Source organism: Chanodichthys erythropterus, chromosome 15 (assembly GCF_024489055.1).
Source record: "Chanodichthys erythropterus isolate Z2021 chromosome 15, ASM2448905v1, whole genome shotgun sequence".
NCBI lineage: Eukaryota > Metazoa > Chordata > Actinopteri > Cypriniformes > Xenocyprididae > Chanodichthys > Chanodichthys erythropterus.
The window spans coordinates 18625655-18639839 of NC_090235.1; the positions used below are offsets into that span (position 1 = coordinate 18625655).

Consider the following 14185-nt stretch of genomic DNA (forward strand, 5'->3'; position numbering starts at 1 on the left):
TGTTCCGCCATATTGCACGTTACACTTTCTCCCATTCAAAACAATACGAGTGACGCGTCTTGTGTTATTCTATAGTCTATAGACTATTTTTGCATTTTTGCATTTTTTTGCATATTTCATGCTGAAGTGCTTTGCATTTTCTACCGGTCAGTTGAAGAATGTTTGGGTAAAACCAAATGGCAACATCTCCCCATTTCTCTTGAACTCAAACTGCAATTCATCGACTGGCCGCTAGGGACAGGCTCCAAAAGAGTGCAGAATCTCATTGAACCCCATGTTAAAATGCCCAACTTTACAGCAGGAAAAAACATGTTTACAGCCTGGTACAAATTGTGGTTTTGGCCCTTCATGAAAACTGTGAGGGTGGTGAATTTTTTTTATAATTCATTCGTTTAAATTATATTAAGCCTTAAAGTTCTGTATAATTAAGGGCGCGGCCACTTGAGTGACAGGTAGATTGCCGCTGCTGTCACCACTAGCTGTTTGTCTGCTGCTGTCACGTCACCTCAGCTCCACACACGTCCCGCCTCTTTGCCCATTTCCTGTTATCCAGGAGTGGCACGCAGTGACACACTGCCAAGATGGCAACGGCCGGCTTTAGGTTTCAAAAATGCTCTTCAGAAACCTATCGGTGACGTCAAAGACACTACATCCATATTTTTGGGCTGAAACATCCACTTCTACCTCACTGAGCCTTCTGGACCATTTTTGTCTGTTTCCAAGCAAACCCAGCAAGAGTCAGGCATGACAACAAAGGCTGACAATAAATACAGTCCAAACAGCAATATCTGATAGTGGCGGACATTTGTATCTGGTGACTGTTGCCTGAACTCTCGCCAGCGATTGAGCGGAGCCTTACCGTTAGAAGAAACAAGATTGAAAGAGCTTCAGTGGCTTACGTGAGCACACTGAATCCTTTCTGTATACCCCACAAATAATGTTGTCACCAAAGAAAGTAAAGCCCTCCTGTCTTTTTACCAGAAGCAGATCTTATCAGGTTGGCCTTTCATGGCACCAGAGACTGGCTTAAAGAAATCAGACACGACGATTCAACAGCCAAGAATCCTTTTCACTGGATTAGCAACAAGACACTTGTTTGCAGCAGCCATTTAATACGCATACATTTAAACACTGCGTATAAACCATTTGGTTGATTGATGCATGTTTTGTTTATGGTCTACAAGAGAATAGGGATTAGTGTTAGGCTCCACAATGCACTTCATTCATCGTTTAATCGTTTTAAATGAGACCATTTTTCTAAATGGCCACATTTATATTTTTTTGAGAGGATGTTGCATTCGCTTTAATCAGCTGATCATTGCTTATTGTGGTATCTTGTGAAAGAGAGTAATACTCGCAGATGCTGGTGTTTGTTGTGTAATGACAAAGATATATATTATAAAAATAAATATTTTAGAATATTTGGAATATTTTAACTACTTTTTTTCTGTGAAAGCAGATCTCCATTTTCAGCATCATTACTCCAGTCTTCAGTGTCACATGATTCTTCAGAAGTATTTATAATTTGCTGATTTGATATTCAAGAAACATTTATTATTATCTCAGTAATTCACTTCAACACTGTTATGCTACTTGATATAGTGTAGAAACTTCAGCATAGTGTGTTTCTCAGGGTTTCTTGAATATAAATCTCATTAGAACAGAATTGTTTGAATATTTTGTAACATTATAAATGTGTTTATTTTCACTTGTTTTATTCAATGCATCCTTGCTGAAGTAAAGTATCAAAAAAAAAAAAGAAAAAGAAAATCATAGTGATACCCAGATTTTTAAATGGTAATGTAATTTTGTATACAATAAAATTCATTTCCTGAAGTAACATACTCTTTTTTAATAACTATCTATAATTGGAAACTGCATGTCTGTGTGTATCTCACTGCATATTTTGAAGTTAACGCACATTTTATTCAAAACAATAACAATGACGTAGCTTGATGACACAGTGGCAGAGCATGGAAACATGAGAGTTGTTGTGTTCACCTCTGCCATAAATATATACACATAGATGCCTCATTAGCGGTTGTTTCTATAGGCCGCTATACGTAAGCCATCCGCCATATTGGAACAGTCAAATCCAGTCTGTCAACACTCGAGAGCAAGTTGACTGAGCATCTGCAACTGTAGTTAGACGTATATATGAATATCTATATCTGCAATAGACTTCAGCATATGATTTTGCTAAACTAACATAATACAACTAGACGAAGGCATCAGATGACACACCTTAAAAAGTTACCATAGTTTAAATAGCTGTAATGTTGAGTTATGAATACATAAACAAACACAAACCCAACATCATTATCTAATTTCTTTGGGAATTTAAATCTCTGCTGTTTCACAACCAGAAGCTGTGCAATGTTGTGGCATCTATAGGTGCATCCGAATTTGCGTACTTATGCTCTATTCTATGACTTTTTTAAGTATAAATAGTGCGAGTAGTGCATTCACACAAAAAATTCCAAAAAGAAAAAGTGCACTTTAAATACCTGGATGATGCACTTATTTAACGGAAAAAACGAAGTGTGGAACGTTGGACACTTAATGCACTCAACTGTCGCAGCTTTAATTACGTAGTGGAGGGGAAGGGAGGATTGGACTCCGTTGTTAAATGACAAAATAACCTTATACAATTCACACACTACATGGATGAGTGTATAGTGCACAAGTACATAGTGTATAAGTGCATAGTGTATAGTGCGTCATTTGGGACGCAACTATTGATTCTTACTGTTTGACGACACACTGACCATTCCAAGATGGCGGGCGCAGTCGAATGTGGCATCTACGTATACGTATTATCTACGTATTTTCACTTTATGGGGTTATCTTTGGTGACAGAACCCGCAGCAAGCGATGATGAATAGTTGTGGTCCATCGCAAATGTGCAAAACAAACAACTGTGGCTTGCTAGACGCTTCCAGAGAAGGTCGGCTTTGACGCTACAACTGCTACTTCCGCATTTTTTCAGGAAGGGTACTATTTTTCCATGGTTTCTACTAACAGCTGAGGGTATGGGGGTTTTGACGCCATATGGGCAGATGTGGCTTAATGGTTAGAGAGTCGGACTTGTAAAGCCACGGGTTTGAGTCTCATTACCGGCAGGAAAATGTAGGTTGTTCTAGAGGTTTTTGGAAATTTTAATGCATATTATACCTTTAACAGGAGAATTGTAGTGCACGTCTGATGTGTACAGGAGTGGCATGTGGAGGAAGCTGCCATGCTTGGCAGCTGCCAATATCGCCTATGCCAGGAAAATCCGGCACTCAGTATTCCTTTCACAGACATGAGTAATATGTGAAGTATGCATAAAACCTGTTCTGTGTTTCAAAAAATGGAAGACTTGTTACTTTCTGAAAGTTCCCCCAGTGACTTAAGGTCTGTGCCAGGGGCGATTCTAGGATTTGAGTCTTAGGGGCGATTCTCAGTCCCTGCCTCAAGCATGAACTCATGTTCAGAGGAATAATCCTTGCCTTAAGTGTGTGAGGTCACAAGTTTGAATCTCACTTGACTCACTTTTTTGAATAATTAAAATCTCATGCATTTCAGTAGATAGTATATGAGTAACCGTGGTATTTTATGTTTGTGATTTTACTAGAATGATGATGTTTACGACCAGGTCTGCCATTGACTAGAGGGACGGATAATACTGTGTTTAAGTGTCATCATCCTTAAAAATCCTTCATACTTGCTAAAAGGTAACTATAGTAAGCTGTGTGAGGTTATTTCATCCCTTTCTCTCCTTAGCAATGGTATTTAATTAAAGGGATAGTTCACTCGGGGTGGGAATTACCTCACGGTCCAATTACAATTCAGAGGGATGCGATGATAAATGATTATCGATGCATCTTGATGCATCTTTTTTCTATAAAGGTTTATACAGATAATGCTCAGAATGTGAGTATTTGAAAGCAGTCATCTGTCAGTGAGTTTCATGGATTGAATATATAACCTAAGGGAAAACACTGAAATACAGACGGGCGAGATTGCACATTGTAAGCTAACATTAAGCAAAGTGCGTTTCTCACAGCACATATCCTGTGCAATGAAGCCCATGATTGCTCTTGTAATTCACTTCAACCTTTTTGAACTGTATAGAAGATCATCTTATGGGATGTGTGCGGGATTGGAAGCAAGCAGGATATGTCTGTTTCTAGAGCGCACACAGTGCCATCGCACATCCAGAATCAGATTCAGAATCATTGAAGAGAGAATCGCAATGCATCAGAGAATCGATTTTTTTCTCCCATCCCTATAGTTCACCCCCAAAAAAATGAAAATTCTGGACCAAATTGGACCAAACCTGACTTGCTTTCTTCTGTGAAACTATTGAAGAAGTTATTTTGAAGAGCAAACCATTTTTGGTTACCATTAACTTCCATTGTATGGACAAAGGACAAAAAAAAAAACTATCTTCTTTTATGTTCCACAGCTGGAGAAAACAAAAAATCATACAGTTTTGGAATGACGTTATAAATTTGCACTATCCCTTTAATTTAAAAGCCTAAAACGTTTTTGTAACTGCTAAGGAGAGAAAGGGATGAAATAACTTCACATAGCTTACTATTGTCACTTTTCAGCAAACGTGAAGGATTTTTAAGGATGGTGACAGCTGAGTTAATCGCAGACCCTAAAAAAAGTTCTAGAAATGTCTATAGTCTGCACAGGTATCAAACTTCTCAGTGTCTCCCAGTTCTGAAATGTTGCTCCCCTCAAGCCGATCTCTAACTTCCCGCTCTGTCAGATTAAACATCAATTTATAAGCTCTGGCATCTGACGTGAGTCTCAAAGAAACTCCCAGAAAATCCCATAATTCTTTTAACATACTTCCTTCCTCAGTGAAAGTAACATTTTAAGTACCCAATTTTTCCAAACACAAGGGTCAGCTTCAGCGGCCTGTCAGACCAAATCAGGTTTTGTGGATGAAAGCAGGACCAGAGTCCATCTCTCGGAGTAGAAACTACTGTATGCAAACATTACTTCTGACAGGAGCACTCGCATTCCCAGCCCAAATCACGTTCCCCGGCCACTTCAAAATTGATTTTACCTTTAGTATGAACAAAAACATATGTGAGTATAAGGCAACAAAGCGCTGAAAAACTCATTCTATCACAATATGCCTTCTGGGACAGCCAAGCTAATTCAGATTGCAGCCTCATTAGGTCAGTCACAGTTCTCCGAACTTTCCCCCCCCCCCCCCCAGAACTGAATGAAAGTGAGAAGAAGGGCATATGGGAAAAGCAAGAAGCCTCGCCCTGTGTAAATTCACATCATGTCCTGGGCTGACTCACCGAGGGGGGGTGTATGTAGGTAATTTACTAAATGGAGGCAGTAACAGTGGTGATTTATTCAAAATATGACACTGGTAATATCGTCATAACATGGAGCGGCATGGAGGGAAACGACGAGGGGATGTTAAATAAATCAGCCGGGCTGTGTTGCTTTATGTTGGTCTTTCTCTTACACCAGAATACATGATGGATATTAATACACCCGTTTTTACTGTCTGTCGTTCCATTAAATCTACATTTGATGGTTATTGTTCAGAGTCCATCCTATGTCCCCTAACAACATGGGATTTTGAATTAAAGCTACGAATGCCACGACTCAGCTCTGTCGATTTCACTTTCCAGACCCGCCGTCACACGAGCACCGCAGACTCGTGCTGTCCAGACTAATCATTTTGAAAATGCCAGATCCGTATTAATGCACAGTGAGCTTTTACAGCAGAAATATGTCCGTGTGGTGTGCTTGAAAGCTTGTTGCAAAATGTTAACTGAATATCTTTATATAATAATAGTAGGTGACGTTTTGATTACTAGCTTTGTGCTTGTGTTACTCCATTTTTCCCCAATGTTCCATGGTTTTATTTCCCATCTCTAGCGGAGTGCGGCTCATCTGTCATCAACAATGAAGGGATTCTGCTGTCACCGAATTACCCCATGAACTACGATAACAACCATGAGTGCATTTACAGCATACAGGTGCAGGCTGGGAAAGGAATCAACATTTCGGCAAGAACCTTCCATCTGGCCCAGGGTGACATTCTGAAGGTATTTCAACACCTAGTTATACTGTTGCAAAAAACAGGAGAGTCATGCAACTTTTTTTTGGCAGCAGCTATTTGTGCTTTGTGTAAATAGTTGTTAGAATCTATTTATACTTAGTGCAAATACTTTATTTTTTTATGTTATAAAACAGTATGCAATAATAAGAACATATGCAGTGAATATGATTATATTTATTGCAATCATAAATGCCTAGCTGGGAAATGACTTGTCCCTAAAACCCTAACCCTAGCTAATAAACTTTATTATTACTATTTTGTTTTTGGAGAGGACACCAGTTTTGGTCTGATAGTCAGAATAAGACATTAGCAAAAGCAATAAATAAATAAATAAATAAAAATTCTGTCATCATTTACTCACCCTCACAACTTACTTTCTTGTATAAAACACAAAAAGCAAAGCTTTGAAGAATATCTATGCCATTATTTTGCAGTATAATAAAAGTCAATGTTGACAGGGCTGATCAAACTTTTAAAATGATGCTAAATCATGATTAAAATAGGTGGTACGCTATATATCTAGTCTTCTGAAATCATAAGATACTTTTGTGTGAAACAGACCGAAATTTAAGTTGTTAATCACTGATAATCTTCCACTGCAGTGAGCTTTTAACCATAACGACTGGATCATTGAGTCAATGAGTTGAACTCTGAATCATTATGATTTCTGAACTAATCATTTATATTACATTTAAATGTATGCATTTGACAGACGCTTTTATAAGAAGCAAATTACGGTGAACGCCCAATGAGAACTTGGCTGGATGTCAAGACTTTGAGTGGAGACAAAAAAAAAAATCTATTTCAGCCTGTTCCTTACACAAAGATGGCTTCAGAAGACTGGAAATGTTGTGCACAAGTCATTATGGGCCACTTTTACTAGGTCTTTTTAACTAAAATCCTCATTTACTTTCATTACATTTTAATGAGTAGAAATAGGGTACTTTTATGTTTATCTTGAAAATCTTCTTGTTTTTTTGTTTTTGTTTTTTTGTTGTACTTGACAACCAGTTTAAATGGTCATATTTATGAACATCATTTACATTTTTATTCATTATTTTTTTATATAATTATCTGAGACCTACAGTAGTGGCCAAAAGTAATGTCCGGATGGGATATTTGCTTTTAAAGACCCTACAAATTCAATTAAACCATCAAAAGATGAGGGAAATATGTTATATATTTTTAAATATGAGGTAAATATGAGGGAGGAACAGAAGACTAAACTTTAAGGTATTTGTCTGACAAAATTGTTTGGCAATGCAAAATAATACATGGGAAAACAAAAAGCTCACAGGAAAAAAAAACATACATTCATTTGTTTTTGTATGTGTTCATAACATGGGTAAAATAATGTCTGTACAATTTGGCATCTTGCATTGAGTTAAAACAATTGACTCCAAGTACAACTACACAATATGCTTACAAAATCTTTAACAATTTTTTAATAATATTTGAATAAAGGGTAAAGATGTCAGTTTTCCCAGATGGAAATTACTACTGGCCATTAAAGTCACCTTTATTTATACAGCGCTCTATACAATACCAATTGATTCAAAGTAGCTTTACTATGTAACTAATAGGGTACTGCAGATATTGCTGTTCACTTCCAAACAATATCCCTTTTTTATTTTTCTTATTTTGTTGGGCAATATATATACCACAAAATAAATATCAGGTAGCATTTTCTTTTGATCTTGCTCTTGCTTTGTGATCTACATTTGATCTTCCTGCCTCCAGATCTATGATGGTAAAGACAACGCTGCTCACATGCTGGGTGCCTTCACCGGTTCATCAATGCTGGGTCTGACCCTAATCAGCACCTCCAATCACCTTTGGCTGGAGTTCTACAGTGATGCAGAGGCCACTGGAGAAGGCTTCAAACTGGTTTATTCCAGTAAGTTATTGCACTGGCCCTATACCCTGCACACACTTCTGCACCGGGGCTTGACCTTAGTAATAAAGAAAGGCTATTCACACCAAATAAAGTGCCCGTCTTAATAAAGAGTGCCTGTCTTGTAAGAGTCTTTCACATTGCAGGCGACTGACAGGAAGAAGGCAGCAGATGGAATGTTATTGCTTTATTTTGATCAGCGGAGTGATAGCTGATGGCTCCTTTATTATCAAAATATCTCGCATATTGCCACATTGGCCATTAGTAAGCCACTTTATGTTTTTGTTGTGATAGCACATGAAACAGTATTCATATTTCCAACCCAATATTTTCTACATAGTTGTGTGCTGTCAAGCCATACATTTCTAATAATGGTGCATTGATGGATGAATTTGTCATTAATTGCAGTTCATGTGTTTTTCTGTGGACTGTGAGAAATGAGCAGTACTTTAATGTTTGGCCTTGTTTTAACATTTTTCTTCTCTTGAAAGCATTTGGTTCAGTGTATTGCCTGATGCAATACTTCAGTATGTGTGCAGTTGTCATATATGTGTGACACACTCTTAGGAAAAAAGGTTCAATGGGGTTCAGTACAGAACTTTAGGGTTCTTGAATCAATTTTAAAGAACCCTTTTTGTCAAAATGCTTTGATTTAAGGAGAAATGTCTTGAATGATTGTAAAACACTTTCATGTTTAAGTGTTATTTCAGTTTTATTAGTGATAAAGTATGTTTATGAACTGTATAATTCATAAAATGTAATAAAAATTAAAAAAAGCATTAAAACTAAATTAAATATAGCTGCAAGCAGCGATGACGGGCCCAAGCCCTAGTGGCTTTAAGGAGACTGTGCACGACGGGCAATATGCATTTCAACCTGGTGAATGAAAAGGACTTCCTGTTGGTTGGAGCTAATGACTGTAAATTAGAAAGTTGTCCGGCTCGATGAGAACAGCATATGTACAGAGTTTGGTGACTGTAGGTAAAACTAACCCCCACTTTTGTCAAAAGGAGCCCCTCTTCCCCACCCGTTTCTAAGGCTTTGCCCATGTCTACTGGCTGACATATCTGATGTGTGTTGTTTCATTCAATTTGAAGCATGCTATGCTTAATCTAAACAGATTAAGTTTGATGAGTTGCCATGGCAACATTATTTAAGATATCAAGAATCCTTTCACATGTTTACATCTGTTTTGACATTATACTGATGAATTTTGAAGCACACTTCCTGTTTCCTTTTTTTTTTTTTGCCATAAATTTGTTTTAATGCCATGGCCAAACCATTTGAGATATCACAAATCTGCTTACAGTTTATGCTGACCGAGTTTGGAGGTGATCGGATGAATCCCATAGGAGGAGTATATTAAATTCCAGAGCATGCGTTTTTCAAACAACCCTAAATTCCTGTTTGGCGGAGCAAATGGAAGTTGTACGGCCCGATGTTTCATACAGATATGTGCTTGTATGTATCCAAGATTTCAGATTCCGTTCTAGGGGCGCCATAAACCCCCATGCCACGCCCATGTACCAGCTTTGGCCTGGCCCTAATGGCCAGGTTGATTCTGACCAACATGCACATTTTCAATAGTTTTTGAGCATATAAAGGGCCTTAAAAAAAAACAAAGCCTTGATGAATAAGAATAATATGAAAAAAGAATAATCCAAAAAAAAGAAAAAAATATGCCCTTCACCCTTACAGGTCTTGGGACCTAATTAAACTAAATCCATAAAATTATCCCTGATGGGAACCCCCAAAACGCTTTAGATATGAAGTGCCTGATAGAACGCTTTAAGCTTCTATATAGAACCTTTTCTAATAAGAGTGTAGGTTTGGTTTAAAAATTTGCAGAGATATTTTTTAACTATACAGATGATGAATAAAAGAATATATTCTGTAGCTGATCAGTTGTTCTTGTTTAGGAATGTTTAGATAAGTACATACACATTTGTTAACTACATTTTATACTCTTTCAGTATTCTACAGACATACAACAATGTCTAGAAATGTAAAATTCAACAAACTGCTACTTCTCAGTGTTGCTTATTCCTGGTGCTGGTCATTTAGAAGCATAAACAAGCCTTTAATGCACATAACTATCAATAATCCATAAACTGAAGGAAAATACTTTCACTCTGCAAATGAAAAGATGCATGAAATGCATAGTTCAGTCAGGAAACTCTAGATGGTGCAGGCTGATTCTTAATGAGCAAACAATGACATCATCTAACAATGACAACATCTAACATCCAATTTGCTTGTAAAAAATAAAATATGGAGTCAGCCATTAAAAATCATCAAATATTAAATAAAACATTATTTTAAAAATGTAATAAAGTATTTTCCATGTAAAAAGTGTGTTTTTTCTAGTTTTATTCATTTGTCATTTGTATGGTTAATATTAACGTAGGCTAATTGTCAACGCACTAAGAAAAAAGTTAATTCGGCCCCCGCATGGTTACATTTTCCCCCATCTGGCCCTCAACCTAAAATGAGTTTGACATCCCTGAAATACATTAACATTGTCATATCCTCCATGCCAAACCCTCCTAGAGTTTTCATGACTGAAATCATATGATACTTGTATTGCATTTAGTCACATGTCTAGAAGTATTAGTGAAATGAAACTGCATCACTTCATACTCAGAATTCCGGAAGATTTGGCTTTCTTACAACTCAACAACCAGTAGATAAGAAAAGCTGTTTTAAACAGGAAGGACATAACAAAAGCATGAGAACATCTGAAACAATCAGCTCGAAGGGATTATCAGGAAGTGGACCAGGAGAAACATGACTGTGTCTCCACTGACCTTGGCTTTGTTGGCCCAGAGCCAGAGTTGTGCAGGCACTTGGTCTGAATTTCGCTTTAATGCTATTGTGCTCACAGTGTGGGATTCAACAAGGTTTTAGTTCCACCGGGGGGTAAAGTATTAACCTGCTGGTGGGCTATCTCATTTAAAATCGACTAAATCCCTGTCTGTCTACGACTTCATTCCCCCTGAAGGATTAGCCATTTGAGTGTATAATAAAGGTCAGAGAGAGCCAGAGAAGCCAGGCCACCTCCAGTCACTAGATGTTGTAATTTAGAGACCTGTTCAGGACAGGCTGGTGAATGTAGCTGATTAAAATAGCATTGTTTATTTGGTTGAGTCCTAATCTCAACCCAAGCGTGCTGTGAAACTACGACCTGTAATCAACTAGCAATCAAAGCCGGGTGTCAGATTTTAGTGAAGTTGTTGCAGTTGTTGTGTTTATCTGTACTTAACAACTTACAGCTTAATGGTGGACCGCTGATAAGCTATACAAGTCCCCTATGTGGTCTTCTTAGGAGACCTATTATTTTTGAGAGGAGTGAGTTCCAAGATGAGAGGATTTTAGGATTTTCAACACTCTTACAGTCTTTGGTGGAAACACTTTAAAAACTTTGTCTAAGCAAGGTTGATCATAATTTGTTCGCATTGCGGAGCTGAAATGTGGAAATTAATCAATGTTATTGAATTGAATTGTTATTGTTGTGTAAAATGAAACTGACAAATTAGTACTTAATTAAAATTCTCTGATATACTGAGTGAGCTGCTACATGTATGTGTTTTCGGCTATTTCTGAGTACTGGCTGTATAATGATAATGAGTCATAGCTACACAATTAATAACAGGATGTGTCGCACAGTGAGAGGGTCTGTGCTTTGGTTCTGATTATGGCTCCAAATTAACCAAGCACTTAATCTTAATTGTTCTGCCTGCTTAGCAAGGGACCGTCTCTGCCTACCAGCCCAGTAGGATCTTAACTTCAAATTGTTGCCGTTAATGATCACATTAATGGCAAACTTTTACAGCTGTGCCACAGAGCAGCATGAAAATACCAGGCGAAGGAAAATTTCAGCAATCTTCGCTATAATGACCTCATAAAGCAGTGCGGTTTGTTCTCAATCATATTCTGAATCTAGTCTTACTAAACTTGTGTCTCCATTTTTGTCATTTATGACAGATTTATGCAGGGATATTTAATAAATGGCCAAATAAAATAAAAGCACTCATCTTAAGAAAATATTGATATTTCTTGAGTGAATCAGTCATCTAACAGTCATAATGTCTTTCAGGTTTTGAGCTCTCTCACTGTGAGGACCCTGGGGTGCCCCAGTTTGGCTTCAAGGTCAACGACCAGGGCCACTTCTCTGGCAGCACCATCACCTACAAGTGCGACCCCGGATACACTCTGCACGGCAGCGGCGTGCTCAAATGCATGACGGGAGAGAGGCGGGCCTGGGATAATCCTCTTCCTTCCTGCATCGGTAAGACTGTTCAAGAGTTCAAACTGTGTAGAAAGGATGTACAGTGTGTATTTTGAAGCAGGGTGAAGTCACAGATGGGTATAATCAGAACAAATACGGTCTTCAAAGGTGAAGTATGTAGTTTATGCGACACTAGTGGAACCTTACAAAACTAAGGTATGTATACAAACTAAACATATATATGTTGTGTTGCTTTGTGTCATGAGTAAGCAATTGAGTAGACTTACACTATGTCTAGAGTGAACGTGAGCGTCTCACTTATAATTAACTCATCTAACATATATGTACCGGCACATTTTTGACATGACACGCCACAACTGTTTGAGGCACATCAAAGTAAATTTTATAAACTGGTACATTTGTGTGTACAAATGGGTGCAAGCGTCCATTGTTATGCATTTCATCGCAATGCCTCATTCACATTAGCGTGTTCATGACATGTTTAATCTAAGGTCTTAATGCAGTGAATTGTGCTTGCTCTTCTGTACCCAAAGCTGAATATCTTTTCCCATGTAACACGCCAGTCATAGTCCCACAGCTGCTAAACACCCTCTGACTCCACCTGTTACAGTAGTCACACCCCAAACTCTCTACCTGTTACAGTAGCCACACCCCAAACTCTACCTGTTACAGTAGCCACACCCCAAACTCTCAACTTGCTACAGTAGCCACGCCCCAAACTCTCTACCTGTTACAGTAGCCACACCCCAAACTCTCTACCTGTTACAGTAGTCACACCCCAAACTCTCTACCTGTTACAGTAGCCACACCCCAAACTCTCAACTTGTTACAGTAGCCACACCCCAAACTCTCTACCTGTTACAGTAGCCACACCCCAAACTCTCTACCTGTTACAGTAGCCACACCCCAAACTCTCTACCTGTTACAGTAGCCACACCCCAAACTCTACCTGTTACAGTAGCCACACCCCAAACTCTACCTGTTACAGTAGCCACACCCCAAACTCTCTACCTGTTACAGTAGCCACACCCCAAACTCTCTACCTGTTACAGTAGCCACACCCCAAACTCTACCTGTTACAGTAGCCACACCCCAAACTCTACCTGTTACAGTAGCCACACCCCAAAATCTCTACCTGTTACAGTAGCCACACCCCAAACTCTCTACCTGTTACAGTAGCCACACCCCAAACTCTCTACCTGTTACAGTAGTCACACCCCAAACTCTCTACCTGTTACAGTAGCCACACCCCAAACTCTACCTGTTACAGTAGCCACACCCCAAACTCTACCTGTTACAGTAGCCACACCCCAAACTCTCTACCTGTTACAGTAGTCACACCCCAAACTCTCTACCTGTTACAGTAGCCACACCCCAAACTCTCTACCTGTTACAGTAGCCACACCCCGAACTCTCCATCTTCTACAGTAGCCACACCCCAAACTCTCTACCTGTTACAGTAGCCACACCCCAAACTCTCCATCTTCTACAGTAGCCACACCCAAACTGGGTTAAGAGAATGATTTTTTTAACATTAAAAAAATCTTACATACTTTAAATTATCTCTGATTTGACTATTTGTGAAAATACAAAAGTCAGTATTTCATGAATCTTGGATAATAAAAAAGCCTTTCACAGACAATACATTTTCTTACAATTCCAAAGAATGAATTTCAAGTGATTTCTTTGTAAAAGCACTGCTATTTGCATCCCACTAGTCTGATAAAGCCACAACAGAATACATATTTGATGTTGTACAATGGACGTGGCTTGCTGGGTAGTGCCTGGTGTGCCTATGTTCAGACAAGTTTGATTCAGACGTTCACATTTTCTAAATCCACCCTTTGATTTATTCCCTCTAATCCGACTCTTTGCATTGATCTTAATCCCCCTGTCTGGGTTTATTTTTCCATAACAACCATTTATAATGATACCTTTTAAATTATACCTTTAATAT

General features: G+C 38.4%; 1 protein-coding gene across 1 annotated transcript in view; it reads left to right on the forward strand.

The window, feature by feature from the left end:
- csmd3b (CUB and Sushi multiple domains 3b) overlaps nucleotides 1-14185 on the forward strand; it is a 514670-nt gene that overhangs the window by 332260 nt on the left and 168225 nt on the right. The window contains exons 22-24 of the mRNA XM_067361816.1: nucleotides 5902-6071; nucleotides 7826-7982; nucleotides 12076-12267. Of these exons, the coding sequence (XP_067217917.1) occupies nucleotides 5902-6071; nucleotides 7826-7982; nucleotides 12076-12267 (519 nt within the window). The remainder of the gene's footprint in view (nucleotides 1-5901; nucleotides 6072-7825; nucleotides 7983-12075; nucleotides 12268-14185) is intronic.